The sequence below is a fragment of the Ixodes scapularis genome, unplaced genomic scaffold (genome assembly GCF_016920785.2).
Source record: "Ixodes scapularis isolate PalLabHiFi unplaced genomic scaffold, ASM1692078v2 PGA_scaffold4__175_contigs__length_147842914, whole genome shotgun sequence".
In the NCBI taxonomy this organism is placed as follows: Eukaryota; Metazoa; Arthropoda; class Arachnida; order Ixodida; family Ixodidae; genus Ixodes; species Ixodes scapularis.
The window spans coordinates 146,334,711-146,350,349 of NW_024609879.1; the positions used below are offsets into that span (position 1 = coordinate 146,334,711).

The 15,639-nt window shown below is 45.7% G+C and overlaps 1 protein-coding gene across 1 annotated transcript in view; it reads left to right on the forward strand.

The window, feature by feature from the left end:
* The first annotated feature begins 635 nt into the window (after positions 1-635).
* Positions 636-15,639, forward strand: part of LOC8037067 (DNA topoisomerase 3-beta-1) — a 29,867-nt gene continuing 14,863 nt past the window's right edge. Inside the window, exons 1-9 of the mRNA XM_029966802.3 lie at positions 636-998; positions 1,354-1,431; positions 2,532-2,654; positions 4,829-4,996; positions 6,298-6,432; positions 9,702-9,814; positions 13,004-13,204; positions 14,541-14,624; positions 14,935-15,055. Coding sequence (XP_029822662.2) covers positions 765-998; positions 1,354-1,431; positions 2,532-2,654; positions 4,829-4,996; positions 6,298-6,432; positions 9,702-9,814; positions 13,004-13,204; positions 14,541-14,624; positions 14,935-15,055 — 1,257 coding nt within the window. The 5' untranslated portion in view covers positions 636-764. The remainder of the gene's footprint in view (positions 999-1,353; positions 1,432-2,531; positions 2,655-4,828; positions 4,997-6,297; positions 6,433-9,701; positions 9,815-13,003; positions 13,205-14,540; positions 14,625-14,934; positions 15,056-15,639) is intronic.

Consider the following 15,639-nt stretch of genomic DNA (forward strand, 5'->3'; position numbering starts at 1 on the left):
GTACCGGACAAATGCGTTAGAAAATAACTGGCGGCGCGGTTGATCGTTGGGAAGCCCCAAAAACGAGACAAGGATCAACGTTACAACGACCCACTAGCGCTGACCGCGGTGTGCCTGTGGTATGCAGTTTCTCCGTTCTGCCTGTTTGTGCACAAAACGCTGTACAATAATAATTCAGGAAGGCTCGTGGGAATTTCGACGAAAATCAAATAGTTCCCAGCGGTCCGCCGGGGTTCTGTTAACGCAGTACTTTTTGAGCCGAAAACGAAACCGAAACTAGTTTACAACGTGGCTTGCTAGATAGATGCGGTAAAATCGTTTGAATCGGGCGGACAGTCGTGACACCTAGCCAATAACAATGATATTACGGCTTTTTTAAAATTTTTTATAGCCTGTATATACATGCGGAATACCATATCACACCAACACGCAAAAAAGGAAAGAAAAAATCGATGAATGAATAGATGGTTGAATACGGCTGAACGCTGAACACCTTTAATCGGACGGCGGCTTGCGCCAACGAGGCTTGCGCTAATGTTGGCTTGCGCTACTAGAGCCTAGTCAAAGCATAAATAAATGGATAAATAAATCCGGCTGAGCCCTTCGGATTGGGCGGTAGCTAACGCTACCTAGCAAAAGCAGGCGACAACACCAACCGCCGCCTGTCGGCGCGTCCTGAAACTAAAATCCAACATGTCGCTGTTCTAGGCCGCGTCCACGGCGATTTATGTGACAGCGTCGAACCTCTCTGACGGCAGTAAATCATGAAGAACGTTCTGATGGTGGCCGAAAAGCCGGCGCTGGCCCAGTCTCTAGCGGCCATCCTTTCCAACGGCACCATGAAGTCTAGAAAGGGCATCAGCAGCGCATGCACCGTCTACGAGTACATGGGCAAGTTCAAAAACGAACCGGCGAGGTTCAAGATGACCTCGGTCTGCGGGCATGTGATGACCACCGACTTCACCGGTAAATACAACAGCTGGGACAGAGTCGATCCCGTGAGTAAAGGTCTTTCGACGGCGTTCTTACTGCTACTCTATTCGTCGGATCTGTTTGGGCACTCTTCCAGACCAGCCGTAGTCACCGGCATGGAGCGACTGGTTGCCGCGTGCTTACTTCAATATTGTCATTGATAGAGTTAGAACGGCAGGGTAAAGTTTAAGTTGTCCCACCTCCAGCGCGAGCTTTCTACCTCCAATAACGCTTCGGCATCTGTGAGCTTCGAGCATGCAGCCAAAGCACGGTGGAAGGCAAGGAGCGCGTGCTGGAGGCCAGGCTTTCGAAAGACACGTCCCGCCGTTTTGCTCCTTTTAGTGACCGGATCAATCACTTTTTGTTTCATCTCGCCTAAAGGCCGAGCTGTTCAGCGCTCCCACCGAAAAGAAGGAAGCCAACCCCAAGTTGCAGCTTCCGAGGTTCCTGGAAAAAGAGGTTGGTTCATCAGTTCGTATTGAGAACTGCCGCCAATGCACCTAAGATGTTTCATACATAGTTTGTTGGAGGCCTAGAATAGCAGGACGAACTTCCCACAAAGCCCCCTCTTCCTCTTTTCACTTTAGCCGAATGAGTCAAGGAGAGCCGAAAGCTTTGTGGGAGGAGTTCTTAAAGGGATACTGCATCAAAATTTGGATTTCGCAAAATAAGGCTGCAGTAGTGTTGAATGGGACGCTACAAACTCCAAAACATCACTCGTACATTGATATCTCAAACGGATGGCCGCACTTTTGGAAAAGAAGGTCGTGATCAAGCGAGGTCTTTGACGTCATTATTGTCTGGGAGAATTTGAGAATGAGGGGAAGTGGCCTCACTTCTCTCCTCCTCGTTTTGGTCACCAGCTCGATGGGACGTAGCAAGGAGTAGAAGAAATGAGAGTCGTGACGTGACTTGTCTCAACAGCCGTGTTCAATCGCGCACTTCTTTTAAAAAAAATACGGCGATATGTTGGAGATATTGCTGTACGAGTGATGTTTTTGGGTTTTGCAGCGTCCCGCCTATCTGTCCAGCCTTATTTTGGGAGCTGGAAATTTCGGTTCAGTACCCCTAAAACCTGCTGTTCCTAACCTGCAACAGACTACAGGCAAAAAGAAAAAAAAGCTGCGCTTTCAATTGCATAAGTTATTCCACGTTTTATAGCCCGAGAAACAAATGATTTCACTCTGTGCGGCACTGTCAGAGTGTCGAATAAAATGTAGAACCTCTTTGATAAACTGATGAAAATACAGTGATTTTAAAATAAAATATGCAACATGATTATTACCCTTACCCTTCTTTAAACCTTTGTTGAGGGATGCTTTCGTAAAATGAATCGAACCATTGGCTCCGCTGTACTATTCAAATTAGGAACCAGAGTCTTCTTGCGTCGGCTAAGCATCTCCCAAGGAAATCTGAAGTTGCTAAGCGGAGGCTCTATAACATCTACACAATCAATGAACTTGACTTTTTACGACTTATTGCAGCGTGACTCTTGGAACTGGAGATGTTGAATCCATTACAGATTTCTGTAATGAAATGTTTGTCTTGGTGTGATCCAGGGTCAAGGCTGTGACTACCTTGTTCTCTGGCTAGACTGTGACAAGGAAGGTGAAAATATCTGTTTCGAAGTCATCAACATTGTCAAGCCCGTACTGAAGAGGCCAGCGACCTATGGTCAACAGGTTTGCCGTGTTCTTCATCTCTAAACTGTAAATATATTTATATAGTTAGATAGTATAATAGTTACTTACTTGTCTCCAGGTGATGCTAGAAAATCACTGTCACATAGGAATTCGCATCTTGTTTTTGCAAGTTGGCAGTATGTTGTGACTTTCTAAATGGGGTATAGCCCGAAACGACCCATTCCCGTTTGAACCCGTCCCGTTTTGACCCATTCCCGAAACGACCTTCCCATTTGAACCCGTCCTGTTTTGACCCATTCCCGAAACAACCTTCCCTTTTGAACCTGTCCCGTCTCAACCCGTTCCCGAAACGCCCTTCATATTTGAACCCGTAGCCAAGACATATTTTATGTTTGAATTCGTCCCGTTTGAACCCGTTAGTATAAAACCCCGCGCATCTCAACCTCTTCACAAAAAGTGTCCATCATTCTAATCTTGGTTTGGGCAGTTTTTCTGCTTAAGAATATATCCCGAAATCATGTTAATGCAATTAATGCAAAGGGGCAGGCGAGCAATTCAGTTATGTTGTGAAATATTTTTGCTTGTAAACGTATTCTTAAAATATGCAATACTTTCAGACAAGCTTCAAGGAAATATATTTCTACTTGAACCACTTAAAATGTTTCTTTCAAAATGGTACCCAAAATGTGTAACTATGAAATGGACTATGTACACTACGCGACAACGTTACCACGAACACGATGTTGCGATTTTTCGAATTTTAATTTGAAATGGTATTAGAAGGTACCATATTTTACCGCTTAGGTTAGTGGCCCAGATGAGCACTTTCAAACACGCTAGTAATATTGATGGCAGTCTTCTGATTTTTTTTAGACAAACAGCTAAAACCCACAACCGCTTGTTCGCGCTAACGGTTTTGCGCTCTGTACAATAACAAGGAGCTTTCGTAGACCGTTTTCGACGTCATGCGACGCTCCTCCGCAACCCGCTACGATACCCAGAACTCTACAGTCAAGGCCATTGGCGCGCAGGCACAGTAGCGGCTTCTTCGTTGCGGAGGGCTTAGCGAAAGGGGAAACACGGTCTGCGAAAACTCCTAATGAAGTCTTTGAGTAACGCAGGCAAGCACTTTGAGTAAGCAAAAATTAGCGTTGCCTAGTTTTTATGTCGCGACGCTACTTTTAGGTTACCCAAAGCGCATACGTACGTGATTCTAAAACTTCCTTATAGTGAACGGGATACTTTTTAAAAGTGATAAATCAGACAGGCTGATGGGCATATGATTGCGACTTTATTTTCTTACAAGTTCAAACACAGAACCGTTGCGTACACAGCCAAAAATCATAAACCACAAAATGCTGTCGCCTTGGCTGAGGAAGTCGAGAAGGAAAATCGCACTATCAGAAAGGTGGCACTCCAATTGTGATAGTTCGCGGCGGTTACCTGGCCCGCACGGCACCATCATTTGCAAGCTGCTGCAGCGATATCCTTCTCAAGGCCTCATCCCGTTTGCAGGTCGATAAAGTTGGAAATGTTCGGCTGAGCCCTCCCTGACACAACGTTTATCTTACGGTGCCATGTCTCCGAGGTTGTTTCGGGAGAGGGAGAAGTGATGTGAGCAAGTAGAACAGACACTGGACACTTGAACCTAATCAACTGTTAACGAACAATACAAACGAACCAATCGATGGCCGAAGTGGGAAGGTTGTATCGGGAAAGGACGAAATGGAAAAGGTTGAAACGGGAAAAACATTTTGAGACGGGTCGAAACTGGAAGGTACAAACGGGAAGGTTGTTTTGGGAATGGGTTGAAACGGGAACCACCCTCTAAATGTGATACCGGTTGTCTATACATTTATTTATTTGTTTGAGATACAGTGGGATTTCTTTGGGCCCTGCAAATTATGGATGTTTGAACAGCAATAACATGGCACTGTGCACACGATTAATTGGCAGCCCACTTGCTTATGATGATTCACAACTTAACTGGTTTACAAGCTTAGGACAGGCCAGTAAATGTTGCTGCCTGCCCTCGTTTGTTTTTCTGGGTTAGAACAAATGCGACCATTTGACTGGAGGCCTAAAACGTCATCCCAATTCTTATTCCCCTTTTAAAGTCGTCTCTACAGAGTGATCGAGATAGCGCGTCATTGCATGTTGTGCTCCCGGTTTTGTCGGGAGCGTCTTAGTGACTTGCCGTTGTTCCTCGACAGTTCATCTTCCGTGCCAAGTTCAGTGCCATCACGGACAAAGACATCAAGGCTGCCATGAACATGCTGGTGGAGCCCAACGAGAACGAAGCGCGCTCGGTTGACGCAAGGCAGGAGCTGGATCTCCGCATTGGTTGTGCTTTTACCCGCTTCCAGACCAAGTACTTCCAGGTGAGGCACAGCAAAATTAGAGGCAGGTTGGCCTCGACAGTGCTCAAAGAGAAGACCGAGTGGACGGCTGAACAGATGGCAAGGTGCTAATGTCGGCCGGTTGGTGCGCTGTGCGGAAAGAAGAGTACGAAAGACATCTTTCGGGGTTTTGTTTTTTTGTAAAAATTGGGAGGATTTTCGGGGTTTTTTTGAACTTGCGTTTTATAGTGAATTTGGCATTTCTCACAGTTTGCTTCCGTTAAATTCTCGAATCTCGAAAATTCTGCACCTGTCGGAGTTGAACTTTGCTATATTCCTAATTCTTTGAAAATTATAATAATAATAATAATAATAATAGTTGATTTCCCCAGTGCCCCAGAACAACCGGGAGGTTTTGGTATGGTGGCACAAATGTCCACGATTGGATAAAAGAGATTCAGCAGTATCTCATGGAGACACCTGTCCTATACAAGGTGCACTGCATAGTCGAGATTGCGCTTGAACAATCACTGAAAACGTCCAAAGTTGGCAAGTCAACATTCTTCAAAGAGACTTGCATGTGGGTTAATGGCGACAATGTTTCTTGAAGGTGAGGGTAAAACAAGGAACGATGTCTACAAGATCGAGCAGGAGCATGAAAATTCACTGAGCCTAAAAGATCAGCGTCGATGATCTTTTAGGCTCAGTTATAAAGAAAATTATATCATTTCCTCGCACTGGTGCGTCGAAATGCACAGAAAGCCGTCCGGCTGGTAGGCAATGTTTGCATGAAATCTGCGAGACCATAGCTTTCAGAGTTGTAAAGACAGTCCTTGCACCAAACTGAGTGAAAACTGAAACACCGACATGCGAAATCACTTGCTACTAGACTGGCCTCTGCCACGACCCAGAAATACAAAAACATTGACCCTGTGTCCCAAACAAACATTGACAATGAACACTCCTTCGTTGATCGACCGAGGCTAGAAAGGATACTGGTGTGGCATCGCCCCAGGTCTGCCGATTGCTTGGCTAAAACGACGGCGCCTGCAACGGGTCTCCACATGCATCGCATCATAGAAGTGTCACGCTATCGCTGGCTGCAGCCTTGGCGGTGTTGCGGTAGTGGATGTGGCAGATCTGCCGCAGGTTGCTCTCCGGCTTGACAGTCCACGGAGGCTTCAGCAGCCGGAAGTTGGGACTCCGCGGCGACGGCCATACTCGCGTGTACTGACGGTTTTTGCCGGGACTTTTATTATTAACCGCCAAGATCAGATTGCCAGTTTGGGACTGTTTTTTGTGTCCGGGCAGTACACTGGAGTTGCATCCTCTGTCCCTCTCAGGGCAAGTACGGCAACCTGGACAGTTCGTTCATCTCGTTCGGGCCCTGCCAGACCCCGACCCTTGGCTTCTGCGTGGATCGCCACGACAAGATCCAGTCGTTCAAGCCGGAGGCCTACTGGGTGCTGCAAGTGCAGGCAAGACTCCCTTTCACTTTTAATGCGGAATTGCATTCCGACAGAAGCCCACGTGGATTTCGTCCGCAGTCGTCTGCCAATCCGCCAGCGTTGCCTATCAAGTGTGCATCTTCATACGCTTTGCGTGTCAAACGGTTGAAGGGGTTCTCCTGCGAATTTTTGAGCTACTCCCTATATTAACTGAATCACCAGTATGCTGTTTAGTGTCGGGAAATTCAAAATAGTTATTGCGAAATCGATAAAGGAAAACAATGTCAAAACCGACATTCCAATATAGCCTCGCTCTTTAGTACCATGACGTCACTCGCTGGCAGGCAGGCTTGCTGGTCGAGCAGGCAGTCTGAATGAGAAAGGAACTGTGCCGAGCACTTGTTTCGTGCCGCTGCGCGGGTGCTGCAGCGAGCTTCGAAAGCATTCATTTGACACCATGAAACTACCCGTAATTAGTTGGGAACAAATTCCACAGCCCAAAGAGGGAAACTCTGCCTGCTGCTGGCCTCACTTTTTGATAGTTGCCAGTTGAGATTTTCAGCTCGAAAAACACGTTGAGGACAAAAATTGTGAATGCACTATCCTCGCGAAGAAAAACTTGTTTTGGCCTAATATTTGGTTTACTAGTTCATCGAGGCCCGCTTGTGTGTTTGGTCAGTTTTTGGACAAATCGAGGACCATGAAGAAAACGCCGGAGTACCCCTTTAAAGGGACACTGACAGGGTATTTATGCTCGCTGAGGTTTTTAGTTGTACGTGACATATGAGTGCCCAACTACCCAGAACAGAATTTGCGGCTCGAAATTCGGTTTCTTTCCGCCCGAAAACCACCGATCGAGAATGGGCCGGTTTGAGTCGCGCTCACTCTCTTTTCCGTGGTCACGGGCCGTTTTTTAAAGTTTCGACGCGACCACCGAATTTAATCAAAGTCGTGGGTCATTGAAGGCACACAGTCAATACTAAAAATAGAAAGAAATATGAAACCCATTTTTTGTGGCTTCCAAAAAGCTGCAAATATGTTGACTGAAAAAAAAGGTTGCACACACAACCGGAAGCATTCTGTGCGTTCACTTCATAATTCTCAACATGGCATCGTTTCGCGTTTCGTGGGACTCGCGGGTGGCAGCGGACGACAGGCGTGGGACCTCTACTTCAGAACTGTCATTCACGGTACCGGCGAATTCTGTCTTCCCTCGAAAGAGAAATTTTGTACCGTTCAAAAGAATTGACATTCATCCCGTACGACACGCCCGACCAGCCAGCCAATTGCACGAAGACGTCGCCGAGCCGTCGTCCCTTCTCGTGGCTTAAGACATCGCTTGCTCAAACGTCAAGCACGAAGTGCGTACATCGAGTTGATTACGCACGCATACGGTTTCCTTACTAGGTGTGAATATGTCCAATGCGTGGTGTGTCCCGACTTCAAGCCGGGAGTGCATGTTCTGGAGGGAAATGGGCAGCAAACTTTCCGACATACAGTCGACCGGCTGCATTACTACGAACGAAAGAGTTCCTTCAGTAGCTCAGTGGAAAGACGTCCACTTCACACGCAGCGGGCGCGGGTTCCATCCCTGTGTGGGTGTACAATTTTTTTTCAAACATTTTGCGATGTTTACATTTCTTTTTTTACAGTTATCACTGAAAAACAACAATTGTTGTGGACGACACGTCTCCGAGCTAAATGGTATGGGATTCCATTTTTGACGCCTCTGCCGCACAATGTCACTTTCAGATGTGAGGTAGCTCTTTACGCAACATCTTGGGAGTATTCTTTATGGAGCCGATCACGGGAATTCACCACGGGCACTCACAACTAATTGCCAACATTTAAATGTACAAAACAACTCATCTTGAAGTACAGAACAGCGAGCGGAACAAACATAACTGCAAAGGAATCGCACAACGAATGGATCCCGAACGCAGTTCGTCTGCTGCACCCGGAAGAAAAAAAAAAATTATGCACGGTCGGGTGTAGCCACGTGACTTTCGCCACTCACTCTCTTCTCCACATCCCCGTGCGGTGCGTGGGTTTCGGTTTCAGTTTCGAGCAGTTAGGTTTTTTGGCTTTATTAAAAAAATATGTGACTCTGTATTAAAATACTAATTGGGTAGTATTCCGACACCGTAATGAATCGCCTGGTAAAAAATGAAAAAAGAATGGACACTGACACCTCCCAAAATATTTTTTCCATTTTAATCAACTCGAAGTGTGCACCTCGTGCTTGACGTTTGAGTGAGCGATGTCTTCAGCCACGGGAAGGGACGACGGCTCGACGACGTCTTCGTGCAATCGGCTGGCTGGTCGGGCCTTTCGTACGGGATGAATATCAATTTTTTTGAACGGTCCAAAATTTCTCTTTCGAAGGAAGACAGAGTTCACTGGTATCGTGAACGACAGTTCTGAAGTAGAGGTCCCACGCCCATCGTCCGCTGCCACCCGCAAGTCCCACAAAACGCGAAACGACGCCATGTTGAGAATTATGCAGTGAACGCGCAGAATGCTTCCGGTTGTCTGTGCTACCTTTTTTTTCAGTCAGCGTATTTGCAGCTTTTTGGAAGCCACAAAAAATGGGTTTCATATTTTTTTCTATTTTTAGTATTGACTGAGTGCCTTCAATGACCCACGACTTTGATTAAATTTGGTGGTCGCATCGAAACTTTAAAAAACGGCCCGTGGCCACGGAGAAGAGAGTGAGCGCAACTCAAACCAGCCAGTTCTCGATCGGCGGTTTTCGGGTGGAAAGAAACCAAATTTTGAGCCGCAAATTCTGTTCTGGGTAGCAGGGCTCTCATATGTCACATACAACTAAAAACCTCGGCGAGCATAAATACTCTGTCAGTGTCCCTTTAAGCCTGGTTCACAGACTCGCGTTTGCTTACGGCTGAGCTTTTGCTACCACTTACGATGGGAGAGCACTCTGGCGCTACCTATGAGATGACCCTGGAACTGCATTTCACTAGAGCAATGGTCTCGTGGTATTTGTGAGATCAAAAGTACATCTGTCTCCGGGAAATGGTTGTTTATAACGTTGTCCAAAGTTTTTCGACCCCCCCTTCCCCCCCCCCCCCCCCCCCCCCAAAAAAGAAAAGAATGATGCAGAAAAAAGATAAAAGAAATGCACGAAAATGCTGAGATTTCCGTGCCTGCCCTATAGATGGCGCCAGTCTGTTCACTCGTCGGAAGAGATCCCAAGAGGTTTTAAGATCTTGGTTGTAAGAGGTCACGGGTGTGCAAACCAGCCTTAATTCTGGTGTCTCTGCTTGACCGCGCTCTCGCAGGTCAAGGTGTCCAATGAGCAGACGTTCACCCTCGACTGGGAGCGCGGCCGCATCTTCGACCGAGAGGTGGCCATGGTCTTCCTGACGCAGATCTCAAACTGCAAAGAGGCTCTGTGAGTCGCCGTCGGACTGGTGTTAGTGCTAAAAATGCCGGCTAGGTGGCGCAAGCCACCACCCGATTTAAAGGGTTCTACCGCCCGTATGCATTCGTCTATCCACCCAATGTCAGTCGCAACGCCGAGCGCTTATGTTCGGGAGACTTTAACTCAAGGCTCTGTGCTCTTGATCTTTTTGGACTGTTGCCAATGAAAGAGTGCAGAGGTTGTTTTGGGGGAAATCCACTTTATGAATGGCAAATAGTCAGGACTGGTATTTCCAGGCATCAGCCTTTAGGACTGTCCCAACAGAAACCCAGCAAGCTTTGAGTGCCAATCACAGACTGCTCCTAACATTAATAGATACAAATACAACGACTTTAGTATCTGAAATATGTAGTTCTCAGACCTCATTGTTTAAAGGACTCTCTCAACTCTTTGAATGTGTTTGACACATCATTTATTTACGATTCATTTAAATGCCTTTCTACATTATCAACTGGTATATTAATGATCCTGGATGTTTAAATGTTTCTCTACATTATCTACTCGTATATTAAAGGTATGGATATGGTGGAGCAAAGTTGAGGTACCGTATTTTGCAGACTAGTATAGTATACGAACTATATACGTGTGTAAAAGTAGAGATTTTAATTGGCGCAGACTATCTTAGGCTGCTGACTGTATGAGGATTTGTTTTTTTCTAGATCGTTCACTGTCATAAATAGGTGAATGATTTCTGTAAGATAAAAGATTTGCGAGGTAATACAGCAGGCATTTGTCAAGTTGTGCTGTGTATGATCATTTTTACATTCGGATTAGGCACGGTGTGGAGACTATGCATGGCGTGCGGCAGGCACGTAGCCAGGATTTTGTTTCGGGGGGGGGGGGGCCCGTCCATGACAAAATGCTGTATGAGGGGGAGGGGGGGAGATGAGGTCCCAGCAAAATGGAAGATTTCGGGGGGGGGGGGGGGGGGGGGGGGGGGGTCAGGCTCCATGGGCCTCCCCCCTGGCTACGTGCCTGGCGTGCGGACTATACACCGGTGCAGACGATAGTCCGCAAAATACGATATATGCTTGTAATACTCATAAAAAGGTACTGAATAAGTCATGTGCGAATGGTGGATTTTGAGTTTGAAGTGATTAGGTGATTTTGGCCCAATATTTTAGAATCAAACATACAGGGTGAAACAAGGAGATGCCAGGCTCTTTAAATCGACCGGAAAATTCGGTTTCTCAACCTATCGCGCTACGACTTTGTGCAGCGTTGCCCACAGATGGTGCATTTTTTTTTGGTAAAATTTGCGAAGAGCGAACTTACCTGAGGAAAAAGTAAAGAAAGAAAAAGGCTTAGCTCCTATGGAAACGCAGCGACGCCACCGGTCTGCAAACAACACGGCGCCGTTTCGCACGGGAGACAAGAGATGGCGCAACAAACGCCGCCAACGAACGAGCATCAGCGCCGAGAGCAGGCCTTTTTAGCAGACAATCTTTTCGAATCAAAAGCGGCGCGCGTTCTGCAGGCGGCGACAGTCGCAGAAACAAAAAAGACAGGCGCGGTAACAGCAAGGAACTGCCTTGTCTGCAAAAGGGCCGGCTCTCGGCGTTGTCTGCTCGTTCGTTGGTGGCAGTTGGCGTCGCGGTGCGCAAACAACACGGTGCGAAACAGCACCGTGTTGTTTGCAGACTGGTGGCGTCGCTGCGTTTCCATAGGAGCTAAGCCTTTTACTTTCTTTACTTTTTTCTCAGGTAAGCTCGCTCTTTGCAAATTTTACCAAAAAAATGCACCATCTGTGGGCAACGCTGCACAAAGTCGTAGCGCGATAGGTTAAAAAACCGAATTTTCCGGTTGATCTAAAGAGCCTGGCGTCTCCTTGTTTCACCCTGTGGAATAGTTTCTCCTAGCAAGTGTGCCATGCTTAAACAAAAACCGAGTCAAACTCGTGAAGGTTGTTCCCGAGCTTGCACTTGTCCACTTCCAAGCTCGGTTAATTGTAATATTACCATATCTATAGACTGTGGCATATAAACAACAAATTTGTACAGCTATCCTAATCGAGGGGATTTTGGAATCTGCTTGCTATATATGCAAAATATTCTTTCCACAATTTAAGATTTTACAAAAAGCAAAAAAAAAAAGAAACAAGCACAAATGATGAACAGAGGTTGTCAAGACATTGCTGCCGAACATAAACTCTCTTATAATCGTGGTGGGTTAGCCCCATTGAGTGTGCCTCTCATTGAGCACTTGTGCACTGCGGGGAAGCAATACTCACGGAGCAACACTTTGAAAAGGATGAATAATGCGGTTTACCTTGAAACGAATATCAAATAGCATAATATTCTAAACTTTTATTTGAATATTCACGCAGCCCTAGTATACTGATATAGAAAAAATTTATCTCGCAAAAATCATAGAGAGGTTCTAGCGTAGTTGACTGCAACCAAATAATTGACGGCTTTGGCTGTGCATGATCACTCAAAGCCCGAGACATGCCGAAGTGTTCCCGAAGTTGGAAGCTTGCGCTGGAAGCGAAAGAACTAAAAACCCTCCATTCATTTTCATCTTATCAGTTACTATGGTGCATATATTTTCTTTGTTTTATTGTTTTAGATAGAGAGGACGTTGGCCTTTGTGGCTTCTTTTGCAACCGTCGAGGGAAGTGTGGGGACTTTTGTCAAACAGCCTCATTTATTTATTTATTTCTAAATATATCGCTGACTCTCATCAGGCTCATTACAGGAGAAAATGTTTCCTTGCACAGATATAAGCTTCCCTAACAAAAGCTACCAAGAGAATACAGGAATCAGGTATACGAGAGCTCCAAATTACAGAGAAATGCTGCGGGGGGAATCTGTAGTACCGTTAAATACCGGGCAAGTGCGCACTCAAAATTTAGAGGTAATCGCGAAAAAATGGAGGATGGGTGCTAGTCCGTTCATCAATTTTACATATCAATGCACTGCGCATATTTTCTCGGATCTTACAGATTTGGGAATGGGCAGATGCACGGTATTGTAAGGTAACAATGTCTCGGGGAACAAGGTTCCACTCATTTATAGTTTTAGGAAGGAAAGAACATTGAAACACATTACTTCTACTTTTGAATGGTTGTATAGTTTTAGAATGGAGGTTAACCGGGGTTAACAATGCAGCTCTTTCCTTTGGCAGAGAGAAGTAAGCTTCAATCTGTCAATCTTCCAGGATCACGGACGTGACGCAAAAGGAGAAGAGCAAGCCGCGGCCCGTGGCCCTCAACACAGTGGAGCTGATGCGCATTGCCAGCTCGGGGCTGGGCATGGGTCCGCACCACGCCATGCAGGTGGCCGAGAGGCTCTACATCCAGGGCTACATCAGCTACCCCCGTACGGAGACCACCAGCTACCCGGAGAACTTCGACCTCAGGTGCGTGCGGGACGCCTCGAACCCCGCTCTCGGTGCATCCCGGCTACACGTTTTAACCCAGAATGGGGGCCGGGATTCCCGAGGAAAGAGTGAGGGAACGGCGCAGAAACCTGTACGAAACGTGGGGGTTGCGCACTTTGGAGGACAATCTGTGCAAAAGGACAGATAACTGAGAAGAAATAGTAATCGCTTGTGGAAAAAGAACAAAATTTTCAATGCACCTCATCGGAACGATTTCCCACAATTATGAGCCTTACCACTGTGCCAAAGGGGCAGTGACGAACTCTGGATACCGGCGTTGAACATTCAAACACGCTCGAACTTTGAGTAGAGACAGAGGCAGGGAAAGCTTTAGTTCTACCCGCTAATCACTCCCACCGGGGCTCGGTGATTTCCCCCGTGCACTCTCGTCTCCTCCTCTCCTGCAGTTTCTACCTGTATAACGTGAGAAAAGTAAAAAAAAACAAAAAAACTGCAAAGTCTGTTACAAACTGCAAAGAACGCCGCAGAAAAACACTGTGTGTGTGCTAACTTTATCCGTACAATCGAGATCATGTCTTTCTGACTGTTTTTCGTTTTGTTTTGGGGAGCGGGAGGTACCGTAAAATACCGGGCAAGCGCCCTCTCAAACTTTGGAGATAATCGCAAAAAAAATGGGGGATGGGCACTTCTCCAGTCATCAATTTTACATATAAATGTGCCGTGCGTATTCACTCAGATCTTACAAATGTGGTAATGGGCGCTTAATGTGGAATGGGCAGATACACGGTGTTCTACGGTAAACAGTTCAGCAAGAAGCGTGAGAACGCTAAACAGCCGTTGAAAGGAACAAGAAAGTAATTTTACTCTTGAAATGCTGATTGGATGTAAATGAGACAGTACACTAACCAAGTTTGGATCCTAAGAAAGGATTGCTTGCCTCATTGATCACCTGAAAACTGTCAATAGAGCGACTGGGGAAAAAGGGAAACGCTGTATTGATGCATTCCTCACGCACAGTTGACTGTGTTAATGGCACAAGTTTCGTCACATTGTTTTTTTGGATTTTGATACTTAGCAGTGCCATTCAAGAGGGAACCACTTTGTGTGCAGTTCTACCTTTCGTTAATCTGTTCAGTTTGTTTGATGCTTGCACCACTGATACTAATAAGTACCGATACTATGTGGCGTGCATCCAGACCACATTGTTCACGATTCAAGCGGGTTTCATGCACGACTTAGTGGTGGATTCATTATCAGGGTCAATTACAATAACCCAAAGTAGTTTCAGCTTGCGTGTAGTCAATAATTATTGCTAAGTATTGAATGACTGATGTTGGCACTTTCCTTCTCCCAGAGGAACACTCCACCAAATTCAGAGAGTTCCCGACCTGAGTGCGGATGTCCAAGAGCTGCTATCGAAAGGAATCAACCGCCCCAAGTATGTTAGATATTATTTGATTAAACTCGGTTTAGTTTATTGGTGAAGAATGTGCGCTTGTCACAAGAGGCAATGGCTTATTTTACTAAAGGTTTTTCTTATCCTTTTGGATAATTGGATGCTACATTGTCACCAGTTTGTAGATCACCTTTTCTGTGGGCATCACCGATCTTCAGTTGGTGTCTTCCGATGCACCACTTTTTGATGTTTGTGTTTGCCAGCTGCAAGTTGACGGTACTATCACTGCTCGACAAGTGACTACTGCATCTATTATGACTAGGGAGTAATGTCTTTGGGGGTGACCTTGCAGGAAGGGCCACGACGCCGGTGATCACCCTCCAATCACTCCAACCAAGGACGCCTCCAGGGGTGAATTGGACGGTGATGCGTGGAGGCTGTACGATTACATTGCCAGGCATTTCGTCGCTACGGTTTGTTGCTTTTTAATATTTTTATTTTTTTATTCTCAAAGGTTTTTTAGTTTTGGGAGTGCCTATTAAGATATTCGTTCTTATTATTTTTTATTTCAAAGTGTGTACAGGGCTTTGCATGAAAACAACAAAATATGTTCTTGTGCTTAAAATTAAAAAAAAAAAGAAAATGCAGTAAATTCAAAAAACAGTAAAATAAAAAAAAATAAAAAAAAATTTCTGCATTTTTATTAAAAGTTTATGAACTCAGCTTTGTCAGTAGAAGTTGCTGCCTCATTTTTAATTTTTGTGCAGTTGGGTCATCATTGTTTCTATTATTGGTACCTTGTGCGTATGTTGTCTTCACCCTAACGTGTGTTGAAAGAAAATTAGTCAACAACATACCTTACACTTTCAGCAGGAGGACTGCAGATCGACACCAAGCCAACGTGTTGAAAAGTGCCGAAAGAGGCTGGGACGAAGCAAGTTAGACAAAACCAGGCGCACAAATAAACTCCAGCAGAGTGGATAGTGGGTCAGTTTCCTGTCCATGTAAAGAGAAGGTGTTGAAAGAGGTTAGGACGAGCAAAGTTGAATGAAACCAG